This window comes from Petromyzon marinus, chromosome 22 (genome assembly GCF_048934315.1).
Source record: "Petromyzon marinus isolate PM22_M1 ecotype Great Lakes invasive population chromosome 22, UKy_Petmar_22M1.pri1.0, whole genome shotgun sequence".
In the NCBI taxonomy this organism is placed as follows: Eukaryota; Metazoa; Chordata; class Hyperoartia; order Petromyzontiformes; family Petromyzontidae; genus Petromyzon; species Petromyzon marinus.
In genome coordinates this window covers 13,844,836-13,864,184 of record NC_133688.1, presented here as the reverse complement: position 1 = coordinate 13,864,184, position 19,349 = coordinate 13,844,836, and the positions used below count along the sequence as shown (strand labels likewise).

At 45.2% G+C, this 19,349-nt stretch overlaps 1 protein-coding gene across 1 annotated transcript in view; it reads right to left on the bottom strand.

The window, feature by feature from the left end:
* Positions 1-690: 690 nt before the first annotated feature.
* Positions 691-19,349, bottom strand: part of LOC116944969 (protein Niban 2-like) — a 52,739-nt gene continuing 34,080 nt past the window's right edge. Inside the window, exons 9-14 of the mRNA XM_032958972.2 lie at positions 16,534-16,721; positions 15,762-15,923; positions 14,585-14,698; positions 12,715-12,822; positions 10,399-10,510; positions 691-4,561 (exon numbers count right to left, since the gene is read on the bottom strand). Coding sequence (XP_032814863.2) covers positions 3,642-4,561; positions 10,399-10,510; positions 12,715-12,822; positions 14,585-14,698; positions 15,762-15,923; positions 16,534-16,721 — 1,604 coding nt within the window. The 3' untranslated portion in view covers positions 691-3,641. The remainder of the gene's footprint in view (positions 4,562-10,398; positions 10,511-12,714; positions 12,823-14,584; positions 14,699-15,761; positions 15,924-16,533; positions 16,722-19,349) is intronic.

The following is a 19,349-nucleotide window of genomic DNA, read 5'->3' as shown; positions in this document are numbered from 1 at the left end:
AAGTGAACGTGCCCTCAATAAAGTGCTATCTCAAGCGAAGCGTGTCAAGCCGTCATTACAGATGCATAAAACATGTTATTAGGCTGCAGAGCTACGTTGTAGGCAAGCATTAAAGTCTATTTCATTGTTGAATTGTACTGTGCTCTCATGCAAATCCTCTGTGGCTTCAACCCCAACTGACCAACAAAGACTCCCGAGTAGGGGGCAAGCCCTCACATCCGACAGAGTATTAACAACAAATGTGCCGTGCAACTGTACCCGCGGTGAAGAGTTGCGTATTATTCAATCTCATTGCGACGCCGACTCACGCAGTTAACGGGATTGAGAATCGACACTTGGTCTTCATTCTCGTATGGCCGATGCTGATGCAGAGCTATAACTAATTTTACATTTGAGGCGGTTGACAGGCACTTAATGGCACGTGGTAATTCCACACTCCCGCTGGGCTCATTCTGCCATGGGGAAATCTCACGCCACCCACTGGATATTGTCAACTGCCCATGAGCTAAATTGAAAGGTCTGTTAAAAATAGAGGGAATCGAAACCGATTGCTTTTTAGTTTGGTACAACCCAAATTTATTTTAACGCATATCTGTAAACCCATACGGTTTACCCTGTATTATTGTACAGGTTTTCAGGTCCATACGGCGTACAGCCGTTCCAATACGGTCAACCTTTATTTTTTGTTTATATGTGTTTCTCCCTTGCGATGGGATTGTAAGATGAACGCTGAGATTTATAAGGGCACGGGGTGACCAATAAGGTCTGAATTGTTCTGTAATAAGGTAGCCACCGATCGGGTGTTGACATGTATGTTAACGGTTTTGGTTAACCGGTTGATTTATGAAAACATTAATTATTTTCAGACTGATGTGGCTTGTTCACATTCATTTAAATACATTGTACGTATGTTTACAAAGCTACGCGCAATACTATTTAGCTATTTGTTTACTACTTTTTTAAATGTCTTGTACCAACGGAATATATATTTTTTTTATTAAAACCAGTGTTACTCTTTGGTTCTTTCGGTAAAGTCACGTAGAAAGAAAATAAATTAAATAATAGAGTACGACGTTTCGATTGCAACACAAGCAACCGTCATCAGGTAGAACTGCATTTGAGAGAAACACAAAACACAGACACACAGACAGACACTCAAGCAGAAAGAGACAGAGTGTATCTCTCTCAAATGCAGTTCTACCTGATTACGGTTGCTCGTGTTGCAATCGAAACGTCGTACTCTATTATTTATTTTTTTCTTTCTACACGTGACTTTACCGAAAGAACCAAAGAGTAATTCCTGCAGTCACGGAAGCTTAAAATCACGTTTAAAACCAGTGTTAATTGTTTTAATTAGCTGTTCACAGATGTTATCTTTATACCTGTTCTTAAATGGTGCCTTGAACAATAAATTACACTCGACACATTATTGAAGTACGCCAGCATTTTTCTTGGTTCTTTCGGTAAAGTCACGTAGAAGGGGAAAACAATAAAATAATACAAATATAAAACAATACAATTATTATTTTATTGTTTCCCTTCTACGTGGTGACTTTACCGAAAGAACCAAGAATATGAATCCCTGCAGTCACGAAAGCTTTCAATCAAATTTTTTCGCCAGCATTGTTTAATGCAGATATTTAAAACCCTTTGGGAAGGGACTGCTATCACCACAGATACAGGCAAAGAAACCATATCTGTTCACGCAGATTTGTATTCAACCGTAGATACAATGTCCTCATTCAATCATAGACTTTAGCTGTTGGTGGTCCGTTCCAATTGCCCTTTCTTTCACTTTCAGCAAATGAAATATAAAGGGTCACTACTTCTTTAGCTTTTGTGTAGCGTTATAGTTTCGGTTAGCAGTTATGGTTTGGAATAGCATTGCCCGAGACTTCTTTATTTAGTTTCAAATCAAATCATCGGTGCATTTTGTATTTGCGCCATTCTTAGGTGTGCAAGGCTCTCAAGAAGGTGCCATGTTTCACAGGCACCATGTTTCACAGGCACCATGTTTCACAGGCACCATGTTTCACAGGCACCATGTTTCACAGGCACCATGTTTCACAGGCACATTCTGCAGTAGGGGTGGGTGGGGGGCGGTATTGCTACGTGTCCTCCCAATTGAGTAATTTGTGGGTAATTTTTCAAATATGGACAGTGACACCAGCAAATGGCCTACCCCATATCGAATGTCACGGGATTTATTTTTAAATATCCCCTGCGAAGGAGACGGCACATTAACAATGAATACATCCACATTATTAACCAGGGTGACAGCAGGGCTAGAACCGCAAACCTTTGCTACAAGTGGTAAACTGCACTTCCGCTAAGCCATATTATCACTTGGCCATGTCATAAATCCCATCTGTGTGAGAAGTAGTCTTGGGCAAGGCCGTCTCGTGTATAGGCATAAATTGCAGGTGAATTCGAGGCTCCATCCGATCACATCACGTCAGTCACTGGCAACAATAAAATTCTAACAATACTAAGCACATATTTCACTTACTATGTAGCAACGTTCCCTTTATTGCTAAATGAGCATTACAGTATTTAAATAGAGTTGGCAAAAATAGAGGGGGGATTTAAATTAAATGTTGAAGATTAAAAGTAATATGTACAGTAATGATAATGTAAATGTTGGTCAAAAGGCATTTATACATTGCTGGCCATGATTAAGAACGTCATATGCCAACAAATGTACGTCAGTCATATTTCCCTTGTACTTTTGCTAATAAATAAGCCCGATTTAAATGTTCAAGCGATAAAATTAAAAGCTTAAAATACATTAACATCACAGCATGACAAAATACAAATTTCCCTGTGTACTTAAATGCGAATAAAATATTACACATACACTATGATGAACACTGAAGCATGCAAGAATACGCAATAATGGGAATTAGCATTACTTTGTGTTGCAGCAGGGTTAAAATACTTTTCCATCCATAGAACAAAAATTGACAACCACATTTACAATGCAAGCAGAAATATGAACGAAACGAAAATTGGTTACTTCGTGTGGTGCCACTTGCGATGGTGTGCTGCAATATAATTACGTTTTAAAGGAACATTTTCTGATACTAAGAATACCTGCGCGCTGGAAAAAATGCGTCATGCAACATTTTTCAGAAAAGAAATAATCCCTGTGAAAATATTGCTGCTAAAAACTATTCATACAGAATGCATGTATAACAAAAAGAATTGCCACAATTTACACGATTGTTTCTGTTCACAATGTAAAAATACCTTTTTTTTCTGTAGCTGTGGAGTGGCAATGAATCAAACATGGTGACATTTTAATACTCACTCTTGTAACAATAAACCCCCCTTAGTAATATACCAAGTTATTTGAATAAAAAGCAAAAAAAAAGACCTTCCTTGTAATAGCAATTGTATGATTTGTTTGTCATTGTTTCTATTTACAAGTTTAGAAGTGGCAAGTGGAGTGGTGGAAACTGGCAAATTGTCTGAAACTTGCTTACACGTTGAACATTCCCCATTATGAATCACCTCTTTCCATTTAAGAAAAATGAAGCATATTTATAATACCTATGTTGCTCCTCTAACATTTAACAAAGTAGCAAAAATGGCCGTTGTCAGGTTTTGTGCTCCGCTGTAAAATTATAATTTCACAGTTGCTAAAAAACAGAATCGTTTGCCTCTTCTTCTTCATCATCATCATCATCATCTTTTTTTTCAAGGGCTGGGGAGGCATTGGCAAACCCATTGCACACATTCCCATTTTCCTGCTGTTCATCGCGACCGCGCGCATCGCCTCCTTTGCCATCCACATTGTCCTGCAGAGACCTATACTCCACCTCGACCTCGGTGTGTGCATCCTCCGTTGAACCTCTGTAAGATGACGAGCTTAACTTCTTCCTGCTGCCCCCCGGCATCACCGTCGGGGCACCAACGTCCGAGAACTCCTCGACCGGCAGGCGCACCACGGTCAAGGCATCCAGAATCTCTGAGACGTCACCGTCCGAATTGCGGTGCCACTTTGGGTCGGCCTGATCGAGTAGGGTCATCGTCTGCGTGGGCGCATCCGTGCCGGCGCCTTTGCCCGGGCTCTGGTGCTTCGGGGAGGCGGCTCGACGCGCCACTGCCGGAGATTCACCGAAGCCGTCCTCAAGGTCGCTGTCAAAAACGCTGTCTTCCGAAACGTCAAACCCTTCTTGCTCTAGAGAGGGCGCCTTGTGCAGCACCACCTGTGGGATTTCAACTTTCCGATGCGTCTCTCGCTCACTTTCAAATTCTCCCGCGGAAGCAGAGACCGCTTCCTTCTTCGGCGTGACCGAGGGCGAGTTGCTCGCGGCGACCGGTGATCTATTTTCCGGGCTCTCCTCCTCCTCTTCTTCCTCGATGGCGATCTCACCTGGCTCCCTATCGAGGTCATCAGAGGAGCGCGCCTGTGGGTTGAAGGCGCTGAAACGAGCGGCCTTCCAGGGCGTCTGCTCGTTGGCGAGACGCGCCAGCAGGTTTGGCTCACTGTCTGCCGGTATCATCACGCTGTCACGGAAGAGCTTGTGCTTGTTCTGGTTCGTGGCTGCTCGAATCACTGCGACAACAATCCAAACGTGAAAAGTCATCCAAACGGAATAAGATATGAATAATTTTCTGCACAAGTGTTTTGTTGTCCTTCCCCCGCACCTCCAATTAGCAAAGTTGACTATGTACGGTCAAAAAGAAATTAAACTAATATATATACACAAGTGTTCATTGAAATAAATTTGGATTTGATTTTTGTATGTTTACCCTATTCCAACTATCATATCGGACTCATTTGTCATAGACATTTTCGAAATCTCACAGAGCAGTACACCCCATATGTAGGAGAATGCCTGCCGAAATCAAGCAGCCTTTTTCTTTAATAATTACACAGTATGTGGTACATTTTTGCACACTGTGCTATGATATTGTTTGACTGTCATTTTGAAAATTATTTTTAAAATTCTATTTTCGAGACTTTTTGCCAAATCAATAGCAAAACTACATTTTATACTTGTCCTTTTTTGTGTTGTCAATGGAGACTGGACTAAGACCATCAACTCGCTACACTTGAGAACCAAATTAATAACGGCAGCTGTCCAAGATTTCAACCAAACATTCTAGCTGTGCAGGCTCGGCATTCTTACTTCTTAACCGACCAAGCCATCTCTTACACTAAAAAGTTGAAGGCGTAAGTCTGAGATGCAAACATGGACTAAACATTTCAGTGAAACGTTAGTATAAAGTCTAATGCTGTACACCACCACCACGCAAACCCAAAGCCCCATTCACTCTGCCAGTAATATAAATGTCAATGTGTGTGAAATGCTATTAAAACACTGATTAATTTCGTTTGTATCATGTTCTTTGCTTTAAAAAAAATTAATGTGCCAAATATACGATTATGTTCACTGCATAAACATGTAATAGTGGTATATTGCATGAATTCTGAATAAAATATTACATTCATGTACAATGAGCATAAGATGACCGTACATGTTAATCGATAAACTGATACATCACTGCATACCACATGTCACTGAATGGACTGTAAAATAAACAGATCTCTGTTACCTATTTCAGCAAAATAATTTAACCCTTAATGATCTCAGTAATTCAATTGTCATTTTAAAAGCATTATTTTAAAGTGAGCTTTGAATAATACTCGAACTGAAAACTAAAATATTCTGTGGAATGCCGACAGCATACCGAAGTCATAATTCTGCTCGCGGTCACAGTGTTTCCAAGTGACTACTAAATTATTGGTTGGTGCAAAGGTGATTTAAACTGTAGCTAAGTTTTGTGTACAACTCTAGCAACCTCCATTACACCCAGAGAACATAAAATTGGTTCATAAACAGCACTCGCAAGCACACAAAGTCCTAATTCTTTTGGAATGGCTTTCAAATCCAGTTGCCAGCCAATTGAGTAACTGCATCTCTATTGCACTTGAGATCTGGACAAAACAGGTTGCTTAGAAAAAAAAAATATGCATCTACAAAAATATTTGTGGTATTCAGGCATGGTATCCATCAAGTCACGTCATGTTACAAATGTCACGAAAATGCTGAACATCAGATTCACTGGATAACTATGAGGACGTGTACGTTACCCAATGATTCATAATAAAGGTTTTTGGGTTAGATCGCGTTTATTTATAAATGTGTCGTAACCCTCCACCACCCGACACGGCCAATCAGCAAAAAAAAAAGTGTCACGTTGACAAAAGACAAATAATTCACTACTTCAGCCCACCGGTGTGTTGAAGAGTTAATCCACATTTACAGTTTGAGTACGACGTTTCGCTGGTAAATACTTCCAGCATCATCGGGCAATTCGCCAGAATGGTAAAGCCCTCGCTTGCTCCCGGTTTTATATAGAGCAGCAGGGTGACGTCATCACTTAACTCATCAGGTGCAGTGATTAGAGGCGGAGGGGGGGGGGGTAATGTAATTATATAATCGATTAGTAATCAGTCATTGGTTATGATTAGTAATGAGTTGTAGATTGGTAATTCTTTAAAACAAAATGTAATGTGTATTATTTAATAATACGCTTCCAGGCCGCACTAAGCCGGTAGCTGTCAGAGCGATTAAAGTTATTCTTGTTCCTCTCAATTTCAATGGATTCTCTAATTAGTCTTTGCCAGTAATAATTAGTTTTACACACCACTGCAACATTGTCAAAATCAATTGAGTGTCCTTGTTGACAAGCATGTTCTGCCACTGCCGACAGTTGTGTTTGAGATAATTTAATATTTCTCTGATGTTCTTTTAGTCTTACGCTGATGTTACGTCCCGTCTGCCCAATGTAGCAGCTGCCACATGAACAATTAATCCGATATACACCTTCTGTTGATAGTATCTTGCACTAAAGACGCATTACCTAAACTATCAACAGAAGGTGTATATCGGATTAATTGTTCATGTGGCAGCTGCTACATTGGGCAGACGGGACGTAACATCAGCGTAAGACTAAAAGAACATCAGAGAAATATTAAATTATCTCAAACACAACTGTCGGCAGTGGCAGAACATGCTTGTCAACAAGGACACTCAATTGATTTTGACAATGTTGCAGTGGTGTGTAAAACTAATTATTACTGGCAAAGACTAATTAGAGAATCCATTGAAATTGAGAGGAACAAGAATAACTTTAATCGCTCTGACAGCTACCGGCTTAGTGCGGCCTGGAAGCGTATTATTAAATAATACACATTACATTTTGTTTTAAAGAATTACCAATCTACAACTCATTACTAATCATAACCAATGACTGATTACTAATCGATTATATAATTACATTACCCCCCCCCCCTCCGCCTCTAATCACTGCACCTGATGAGTTAAGTGATGACGTCACCCTGCTGCTCTATATAAAACCGGGAGCAAGCGAGGGCTTTACCATTCTGGCGAATTGCCCGATGATGCTGGAAGTATTTACCAGCGAAACGTCGTACTCAAACTGTAAATGTGGATTAACTCTTCAACACACCGGTGGGCTGAAGTAGTGAATTATTTGTCTTTTGTCAACGTGACACTTTTTTTTTTTTGCTGATTGGCCGTGTCGGGTGGTGGAGGGTTACGACACATTTATAAATAAACGCGATCTAACCCAAAAACCTTTATTATGAATAATATTGGTCGCGAAAGCCTACGTGTTACCCAATGAGCTCACAATATTTGGCATCCGCACCTGCATAACATTACTCAGTACATTTACAACCCAATCTTGGGCTGCACAATAAATGTGCAAAGAGTGTCCATGCTGTGCTTGTTGAATGCATACACAAGTTTATACTGGATTGGACGCAGTATGTACAGCGAGGGAAAAAAGAATTTGATCCCCTGCTGATTTTGTACGTTTGCCCACTTACAAAGAAATGATCAGTCTATAACTTTTATGGTAGGTTTATTTAAACAGTGAGAGACAGAATAACAACAATAACAACAAAAATCCAGAAAAACGCATGTCAAAAATGTTATAAATTGATTTGCATTTTAATGAGGGAAACAAGTATTTGACCCCCTCTCAATCAGAAAGATTTCTGGCTCACAGGTGTCTTTTATACAGGTAACGAGATGAGATTAGGAGCCCACTCTTAAAGGGAGTGCTCCTAATCTCAGCTTGTTACCTGTATAAAAGACACCTGTCCACAGAAGCAATCAATCAATCAGATTCCAAACTCTCCACCATGGCCAAGACCAAAGAGCTCTCCAAGGATGTCAGGGACAAGATTGTAGACCTACACAAGGCTGGAATGGGCTACAAGACCATTGCCAAGCAGCTTGGTGAGAAGGTAACAACAGTTGGTGCGATTATTCGCAAATGGAAGAAACACAAAAGAACTGTCAATCTCCCTCGGCCTGGGGCTCCATGCAAGATCTCACCTCGTGGAGTTGCAATGATCATGAGAACGGTGAGGAATCAGCCCAGAACTACACGGGAGGATCTTGTCAATGATCTCAAGGCAGCTGGGACCATAGTCACCAAGAAAACAATTGGTAACACACTACGCCATGAAGGACTGAAATCCTGCAGCGCCCGTAAGGTCCCCCTGCTCAAGAAAGCACATATACATGCCCGTCTGAAGTTTGCCAATGAACATTTGAATGATTCAGAGGACAGCTGGGTTAAAGTGTTGTGGTCAGATGAGACCAAAATGGTCTTTGGCATCAACTCAACTCGCCGTGTTTGGAGGAGGAGGAGGAATGCTGCCTATGACTCCAATAACACCATCCCCACCATCAAACATGGAGGTGGAAACATTATACTTTGGGGGTGTTTTTGTGCTAAGGGGACAGGACAACTTCACCGCATCAAAGGGACGATGGACGGGGCCATGTACCGTCAAATCTTGGGTGAGAACCTCCTTCCCTCAGCCAGGTCATTGAAAATGGGTCATGGATGGGTATTCCAGCATGACAATGACCCAAAACATACGGCCAAGGCAACAAAGGAGTGGCTCAAGAAGAAGCACATTAAGGTCCTGGAGTGGCCTAGCCAGTCTCCAGACCTTAATCCCATAGAAAATCTGTGGAGGGAGCTGAAGGTTCGAGTTGCCAAACGTCAGCCTCGAAACCTTAATGACTTGGAGAAGATCTGCAAAGAGGAGTGGGACAAAATCCCTCCTGAGATGTGTGCAAACCTGGTGGCCAACTACAAGAAACGTCTGACCTCTGTGATTGCCAACAAGGGTTTTGCCACCAAGTACTAAGTCATGTTTTGCAGAGGGGTCAAATACTTATTTCCCTCATTAAAATGCAAACCAATTTATAACATTTTTGACATGCGTTTTTCTGGATTTTGTTGTTGTTATTCTGTCTCTCACTGTTCAAATAAAGCTACCATTAAAATTATAGACTGATCATTTATTTGTCAGTGGGCAAACGTACAAAATCAGCAGGGGATCAAACACTTTTTTCCCTCACTGTATATGCCGTATTTTATATATTGTATATTCAGTATATAGACCAGATAATGTAATGATGTCTGCCACATATACTGTACTCAGGAAATGTAACATGTTGTGTGGTCATTATTGGGATTTTGGAAAACCTACAAAATGTTATTGCAATGCAATATCTTTTTCTTTGGTCGAAACTTAAAATGTGCACATAACAGGCAGGGAGAAACAGGCAGTCATACGCAGAAACTGGGTTGCACAATAGCGCTCCGTGAAAGGAAACAGGAGAAGACGGAGAGCGATCGAGATAGAACAGCCTAATGGATACGCACATTTTTGTTGTGTACCGAGTAATGAGGTACATCGATATAAATTTGCAGTCGCGTTCTTGCGAGCGACGTGCGCAACCCCATCGGTCTGTCGTGTGAACCCCGGTGACCCGTTTTGGATCAGAACACGCAGGTCAGGCGCCCCCCCGCTGCATGCAATCAAAAAAACTGTCATCTGATGTGGCTGGATGGGCCAGGAGGATTAATGCCGGTGTCGGGGCACTCGACCGTCATCTCCGAGATCCGTGATTCAAACCGCGGGTCGCATGACCGCTGCGTCAAAACGATTCTCACGTTGATGGTTTAACCCACCCCGCCGACGGTCGCACACGGGGGAAAAAAAAAAAACCCCGTCCCTAAATTGGTATCTGCACTTGAATTCGGTGGATGCGCGACTCAGTTATGACAGTACAAAATAATGGTGTTGGCAGCTGGGGATTAAAACATGTTTTTTTGATTCTGCAGCTGAAGATTGTTCTCTACGGGGGAGGTTTTCGGAATGAGACAATGGGAGACATTCTGGCGTCCGAGTTGGAATGCTGTCCCCTGCCAGGATATATTGCTCTCCTCTCAGTGGGTGTTCCACTGGGCCCTGCAATTGATACCAGGAGTGCCTTGGAAAAAAATAAAAAAAATAAAGTGGTCTATAAATAGGAAGCTGCCCTTTCTTACCCTTCGCGATGTCAGGTGCCACAATCTGCAGGAGGGCCTCCTCATAGATGTTTCGGAGGAAGAGGACCCGCGCGTACTCTGTGTAGATGTCCTCTTCAAATTTACCGAGGCCCTGGGATACAGAGGGGAAAAAAAACAAGCAGGCCCGTGAGTGCATGCCAGGAGGTCTTCGGTTTTGAAATAATGCAATTCTTCTTCGTCTGTATATGGTTAAAAGTCGTAAATGTATCTCTCCATCGCTATGCTTCTTGATGGGGTTCGAAATGAGATTATGCAGGTTATTAGCATCAGTAAAACTGCCATTGGCATTTCCCAAAAGCTGAAATATTCAGAGGAGAATAACCAAAACAAAACAAAATACAGATACGGCAAACTGTAACCGGATATCAGTCGGAGGCAGATTTAGAAACTTCCCAAGGAGGTTCATCGGGGGGGTGGGGGGGTCCCCATAGTCCGCTCCCACTTGGATCCACCACTGATGCAAGGCCACACTGGCAATGGTCCTCAATCCAAACAGCACACATACAAATGGTCCAGTTCTCTGCTCGAAAGCAAGCATCTGAAGTTGCATTTCCGTTCACGTCCTTCCAGTTCTTGATGCTGTTTGGGGAGCAGTTTTGTGAATGTCGGTGTGCTTTTAAAGCATCGCAAAAAATAAACCCATCAGCTCAATGGGCTGTGCAAGCAGCTCGTTTTTAGCATCGTGCCTTGCATTAATTGACATAAAAGCAATGGCATGTTTCCTTTACGCCATTGTAACGGTTATGTTTATACAGCAGCGGTTTATAGTGCTGTTGTGATCTTATTGCCAGCATAAGAATACAGCTGAGTGCTCAAACATGATGCTCTGGGAGTGAACGTTCAAACATTATGCACAGGGGATTTAAAACCAGCTGTCTCGTGGATGGGACGCCACCAATGTTATTCTGTTTAAAAATGCATGAATGTGTTGTTTTCCCAGAAAACAGAGGTAGTGGAATTAGCATGTTCCATCCAGTTTCTAAGTGCTGACATATTGGCATCGCTGGCATATTGCTGTTTGGCCACTAAAGTCCCTGTAAAGTTTTGCACCCAGAACTGCCATGCTTGTAAACAGTCGCTTTTTCTCTACAGCACTCTGTCAATCCACCGCTGGACAACAGCCTCTCGACGCCACGTAGGTTATGTCGGTTGCTTGACTATACGTCGCCACGCAGATCAGTAAGTGTTGGCGAGGCAAGGATTGGGGGTGGGCATGACCGGTTGAAATATTGCTCGGCAACGGCCATGGCCGTTGAATCAAACTCCGGTTTCCGGGGGATCATTGCGCAGTTTGCTAACCACGGCGCCAACGACCCTTAAGGTTCAGGCGCGCGTAACAAAATGGGTGCCTGACAACTCCTCAAAGGTGTTGGCACATTTGACAGCAGCGTTACCTGTGACTGTACAAAGGCTTTCAACACATTTGGATAACTGAAAAATGTAACCCTTTAAAGTAACCTTCAAAGTCATAACTCCCAGCATGCAAGTAAAGGTACTGTTGTTATCCTGCGAAGATCACTTTCATTTGAAAAGGTAAAAAAAGCTTCTGACCATCTCTTATTCCCCACCTGTTGAGTGGTACACTCAAACTGCCACAAACAGACCACGGCACACACAGTTAATACTGCGGGTGGATCAACCATGAAATAAAAGCCGTCCACTTCACTTTAGAAGTTGAAAACCCCATTGCCTCATTTGAGAAGATTAGGCCATTGTGAACTAGTGTCAGTCAAAATTTGCCAAATTTTGAAAAATTACCCGTAAATAACTCCTGGGATTATGCAGAGCAATCATCGCCCCCTACCCCAGACTAATGCCCGTTTCTACCACGTGCCACACAGGCACAGCTGCCACAGGGGGTTCCCTTTAAACGGTTGAGAAGAAGTATCATTGAACGGTTGAGAAGAAGTATCATTGAACGGTTGAGAAGAGGTATCATTTAACGGTTGAGAAGAGGTATCATTTAAGGCTCTTGGAGTTCGAGGCATTTAAACAGTGGAATAAATACAGGGTCACTACATGGAGACATAATCTTGCCTTTGTGATACAAAAAGGTCACAATTTCATAGTCAATGCCGTTCAGATAACGAAACATCTGGTATGAAAACCAATCATAGGAGAAAAACAGCAGAGGCCGGAAAACCACAAGTTGAAAGAAAACCCACAGAAACGTGTACAAAAAACACATCCCTTCTGCATTAGGAACCGATTAATGTTCTAGATTTGAAGTTTTCGTACCGATGAATTTTTTTTATACAATGTAAAAAATGTGGCATTGGCAGTGCTGCACCTTACCTGTTTACAAGTGGGTGCCAGCTTCTTGAGAACACAAGGGAAGGTGATTTGTAGCAAAGCCTCTTGGAAGAACTTCTTCCTCACAGTGCTGCTGTCATAGTCGTATTTCTGGGGGGGGGGGGGGGGGGGAATTGACACGGGGAGACAGGAAGGTGTAGCAGAGAAAAATGGGAAAAATTAATACATTAAACAAATATTTGAGATAAATATAAAATGGCAGGGAGCAGAAATGTTCGATAGATAAAGGTTACAACGGGGAGAATTGGGAGGGGGAACAGGAATGTAATCCAAATAAAATTGTCAGAAAAAAGGTGAGAAATAGAATTGAACACCACACTGATTACCAGGGGCGGAGCCAGGGGGGGTGACATTCTGAGTGTAAGTGTACGACACTCGGTCTGGCGGACTCCGTACAACTGCATTGTCAGAGTGTGTCGCCAACCGATGGCGTCTAGTTCAACAGCCTGACTCTCTAATCATTCTTGAAATGAAAATTTGTTGATTGTCACCCCGGGCTGAAAATCCTGGCTCCGCCCCTGCTGGTTACAGTGCAGAGAGGAGACCACATCCTTGGCGGAAGACGATTTCGTTTTTTTGCAAGCTTTTATACTTACACGTACCGAACGGCCCCAATGTTTTCTTGTTTTGCTCAGTCCCAGTCACCTTAAGACGCCCGTGGCACATTTGCCGGCGGTTCAACACCTCAGTGGTTTGTGTAATTTGTTGGGGCGGGTGTGGCTCCAGTGACTCATCGGAAGCCACCACCGGGGGAAAATTTGTTCTGAGTTTTTAAAAATGTTGAAGCCTTAAATTTTTATTTAATGCTACAGCACACGCTTGGGAAGCATCGATAATTTGGCCACCGCTTTTTATCCCACTCCCCGCCCTTCACCAAGCGCCACGATGACAAACACAGCGTGGGCAGGTCCGTCTGTGACGTCGTCTGTGACGTCGGTACGCAAGCCTCGGCGGCAAGTGCCTCGTACCGAGCAATGACACAAGAAATGCATTTCCATACCGGAGGCGTTTTTAGCATGTAAAAAAAAAAGCTTTACCATGTGCATTCCGTGGTATGAATCTGAGGTGCACGCACGGATGCACGGGGGATGAAGGCAAGTCAGGTATGACTTTATCAAATTACAAGATCCGAGGGTGGTGGCGAGTGGGGGAGGTCTAACCTTGGGGTGCAACCTCATGTTAGGCGTGGAACAAATTCTTTCCACGGCACGAAACACGGCACCTATTTTCTGCAGGGAAGGGGCCAGGCGGTGGTGCGACGCGCGGTAAAATATTTCCCCGGCGTCGTGAGGGTTAAAACTGTTCCCTCTCAACCCACCACTGCAAGCGGCCGTGGATGTGTCGTATCCCAATGACGGGAGGAATCTCTGATGGACCGTTTCATCCACTGCTTTGGGCCACAAATTTTGGCATCACCGTACGCCGTCTAAAGAGCAATTTCCACCTGCGTTGTTAAAGACTCACCCACTCTGCCGAGTTTGTTTGCCTGAAACAGTGTCTCCGAACCGTCTTTGTTATTGCTACCCCCCCAATTGATATCACTCGTCCTTGTGCCCTCTGCCCTCCCACCGCCACACGCTCCCCCCCCCCCCGCCCCAACATATCCCCAGGTTACGAAGGCCACAACACACAGGGAGATCACGTGTCCACGCCTCCAGTCAACGCGATGTTCGTACGGGAAGAGAAGGCCAACGCACCCTCTAGGAGTGGGTGGGGCTCTTGTCTAGAGCTGCCCCCCCCCCCACCCCCTCCCTCTAGAGGAGGTCCCTTCAACCAGCAGTGGCACGAAAATGATGTATGCATGGGGGCAATTGGTGAGAAGTGAAAAAAAAAATTCTGAGAACTGTGGTACCTTGAGCACACGGTCCTGTGCCTTTTGCAGCAGGGATGTCAGTGCATTCCCAGAAGCCTTGGACATGTTGTGATGCGTCAGCTGCTCAAACGTGTGCACAGCGCTGTCCAGCAACTGCGAGGGACATCGCATCATCGGTTAGGATTTTCAACGATCACCTCTTGCACCAATGCCGTCACTACCATCAATGCCCTCACGTACCACCACCCCCCTCCCCGCCTTGACAGCCACAGCTTGCTTCTCAAGTCACTCTTCTCAGAGCTCCAAACAATCCACGAATGCTGCCACAAGGCGCCGCAGACGCGCCCATAAATGCGACATCGCACCGATACTCCGATCCCTCCACTGCCTCCAAATGCGACCCTGGACTCACGTACAAGACTTCACTTGCAGGCCCCGAGATCCTACGTCAACTTGCCCCGGGCCTACTTCTCTCCCCTGAAAGATATCACTGCTTCTCTCTACTACGGACCCCAGAATCTGAAACTCCCTCTCTCCAGCCATCTGTAATGCAGATTCCCTGCTTCTTTTATAAGCCGAGGCCAAATTCTTCCTTCTTCACCTCTGACAATGCCACGTTGCTACATATGAAGTGTTTAAAATATAAAAAAACTAGAGCTCCCCTGTTTTCGGTGCTTCCCAGTAATGCACATGGGCCCCACTCTTTGTACAGCGTATTGAGACGCAGCCGCTTGTAAGACGCTCGATAAATCCAAGCTTTCACTGGGCACGTGTGAGCGAGTGTGTGGCATAAACCGCAGCCACAAAAAAAACCGCTGACTTTACGAAGCTGTGCTCGGCGCAACGTGTGGGATATTAATCACGCACTGCCCACGCACCACTCCCCAGGAGTGAAGTCGCGGTTTAAACCGTCCTGTTACACGCAGCGAGTGGCGGCCTGCCTCATACGAGCCGTGCGGTGCCGTGGCGTCTCCTCAGAGGAGAGCAGACCGCAGATTCGGGAGCCGTGCGGCTCCGTGGATTTGCGCTGTTGCAATTGTGGAAATGTCAGCCACACGCACTTGGCAAAGCATTGCTTTGTGAGAAACGCAAGTACTGCATGTCTTATTTTGCAACGTACGTAGCCAACCGTGCTAATAGGAGGTGGGGGGGTGGGGGGGGAAGTGAGATGGGGGGAGGGGGGAAGCGGGGGGAGTGGGGGGAGCACATGCTTCACCTGCTGCATGAGTCGCTGAGCGTGGTCGATGAGCGTGTCGAGCGTCGTGAAATTGAACGTCTGACGCAGCCTCTCTTTGTGGTCCCGCAGCCCCTCCACATTCTTGTAGCTGGGCTGCATGGCCACCACGTTGTATGGAAGAACCTTCAGCTTGGACATCAGCTGTGCCGTACAGGGGATCACGCACGCATGCAGGCAGTCTTAAGCGGAGAGCGCTGCTTTGTATGTCAGCACGTTGAACTTATTTCGCACCGCACGTAGCCAACCGTGCGAATAGGGGGTGCAATCAGGGGTGCAAACAGCTTTGAGCAACTAGGAGCCCACTGGCACCATGCCTGTAAACTAGCCAAGGTCATTGACGGTACAACGATCCCGCATTGACACTTTAAACACTGTAGGGGTTAACGTTGGCTCAGCGGTAGAGCCCACGGCTGGCGATCTAAATTTGTGAGTTCAAAGCCGGGTTGGGGGTTCACTTTACCCCTTATGCCTCCGGGTTTGATAAAATGAGGACCACCAGTGGTGGAAATTCATACATTCCTGTGGCATGAGCAAACCTCTACATTGGGCAACCAACTCAACTTCCCAGCAAAGTGGTGGTCATTTCATAGACCACCAAGGGATATATAGGACCCCCAAGTCAACCCCCAACCAGGTTTAGAACCCGCGACCATCCGAATGTGAACTGCTCGCTCTTCGTAGAACTCCGTCGAATCCCGTAGCGGTTAACATTCCAGTGGAGGGTATCCGGCGGAGACGGCAGAGGCCCTACCTTGCCGATCTGGTCGTTATTGGCGCCGTTCTTGACCTCGGCGATGATCTCAGCGGTTTTGCTGACGAAGAGTACGTGCAGCTGGGAGAAGCCCTCGCCCACGGGGTCCGCGAGGCTCTCGAGCAGAGTCGGCAAATCCTGCTGCACCTGGCTCCTCCAGAACGGCTCGGCGCTGGGGGCGACCCAGGCTGCAAAGACACAGACAAAGATCCCCCGTATAGATTTAACAGGCTGTTGGGGCAAGTGCTGTTCGCGAGCACCAGTGAAGATCGGCACAGCATACGAGGGGGGTGGGTGGCCAAGGCCACACCGCCTTTTTCTCCCCAGTGGCGATATTTTTAAATCACTCCAGGTACTCATTTGAGGCCGAGTCGAACCTAGAGGAGACCCAGGACCGGTTCAAATAATCGTCCCTGGTGTTGATGGTGGCCATGAGCCGGGAATCGAACTCGAGTTACCAGTTAAATTTCGATTTAAAGCTTTCGTGACTGCAAGGATTCATATTCTTTGGTTCTTTCGGTAAAGTCACGTAGAATGAGAATAAAATAATAAAATAACACATAACATTCTCACGACGTTTCGGCCACAACGCAAGCGGCCGTCTTCAGGTGAAAGGAACAGAACTGTCGGGACGACAGAGTTCTGTCGTCTTCAGGTGAAAGGTACAGAACTGTCGGCCGTCTTCAGGTGAAAGGTACATAACTGTCGGGACAACAGAGTTCTGTACCTTTCACCTGAAGACGGCCGCTTGCGTTGTGGCCGAAACGTCATGAGAATTTTATTGTGTTATTTTATTATGTTATTCTCATTCTACGTGACTTTATTCTCATTCTACGGGACGAGAAAGTCCTGTACTTTTCACCTGAAGACGGCCGCTTGCGTTGTGGCCGAAACGTCGCGAAAATTTTATTGTGTTATTTTATTATTTTATTCTCATTCTACGCGACTTTACCGAAAGAACCAAAGAAGTCGAGTTACCAGGTTCATAGCGAAATGCGCTCGACGCTGCGCCCGTGCTCACGCACGCATGCACGCACGTGCAGAGGTCCCTTCCGGCTCGGCCTCTCTCACGAACACACGGTCGGGTGCAAGTGCCGCGTGCGAGCACCTACTGAGGCCGCCACCAGAGTCAACGGCGCTCGCCCACCTATTTACATCACGGAGCCAAGCGCTGGAAGTTCCACGTGACGTTCCGTACAGCAATCACCGTTGACTTCCCCACAAAGTGGAACTGATCATATGGACGCCGGCAAGATAAATGGCTGAGTCAACCCGCCCCCCCCCCCCCCCCACCAGGATTTGAACTCCGATTGTGAGCGGGTCACCCTACCACAGAGCCAGCTGGCCGATATGGCAAGCAAGGCAGTGGTGGTGGTGACGTCAGCGATATTTGGGGCCCTGTACAAAATGTTGGCTGGGTGCCAACATTCATTCCCATGTAAATAAATAATATATATTCTTGTAATATTTGGGTGCCCCCTTTAGCTTGGAGTTGGACCCGATTCCCCCCCCCCCAACCCCTCTTATCAGACCTGGGTGTCAGCACCACACCGGGTTGCCAGGGTCTTGCCAGTAATAAATAATAATCATAACGGCAGCGTTCAAGTGTACCGATATTGATGGACTCCGCATGGCTGCACAGACAAAGAAACATTACATTAGTTTTTGCACTTTATTTGGCTAATGTCTCGCTCAGAAAATTGCAAATATCGGTTTGACGGTCACGCAACAACTCTATTGAAGGACTTTTTTAGAAGTCTTGTGAATTAGATGCACCAGGGGGGCTATCAGACATATGGGATTCATTGCTCGGTGATATTTCTGAACGGCTTTTTTGTCGAATTACACGATAACAATCGCATAATTTAAAAAACATTGGGGGAAAAAAAGACCTGGGGCAGGTGAAAGGCTGCTTAAGATGTGAATAGCCACTGGCGATATTGAACCTGTGTGGTCAGAGTGTATAGGCAGTGTGTAGTGGTACTATGGCATCATCACTACACGTATGGACACACAAAACAACAGCTGCCATTCGCCACTAAGTGGCGGTGACGGCACCGCAGTGCTTGTGCCAGGCTAGGTGCACTCAGTTAGATGTACACAGAGACACAATAGACAGCACAATAAGCACGGTTGGCTACGCACGGTGTGAAAGAAGTTCAATATACATACAGAGAGACAAAGATCCCCAATATAGCCTTTAATAGACTGACAAGGGCAATTGCCCTTAGCGAGTAACACCTATGGATGCCGATACAGTGCACGAGAGAGTGGGTGGCCAGCACCATGCCCGGCCGCCTTTGTCTCCCCAGTGTTGATATTGACACACCACACCAGGTACTCATTAGTGGCTGAGTCGTCCTAAGGGATGCCCAGGACCGGTTCAGAGAATCGTCACTGATCTTGGCAAAGAGTCGGAATTGGAACTCTAGCCGCAAGGTTCAAAGCGCAGCGTGCTAACCGCTGCGCCACCGCTCCCCACACACATACACACAAATAAAACATGGGAAGCATAGAAAACATTTACAGGCATTGCACATTAGGCATCATACCTACACTTGAATAGTTACTTGAAGTAATTGTTATGATCATCACATACGTGTGCAATCAATCAAGCGGAAGTCGCAGAGAGATGCTTATCTCAAGACACCGTGTACCCGAAGGATAGTATGCAAAAAATGTGTTCTCACTGAAAGGGCACCAATTATGGTGCAGATTACCTCCCCGAGTAATTAAATGCTATCACCAGAATATTGATTATAATTGCTGCAGACAGAACAAACAAGAGACAGACAGCACTCCGAGGAAATACTAAT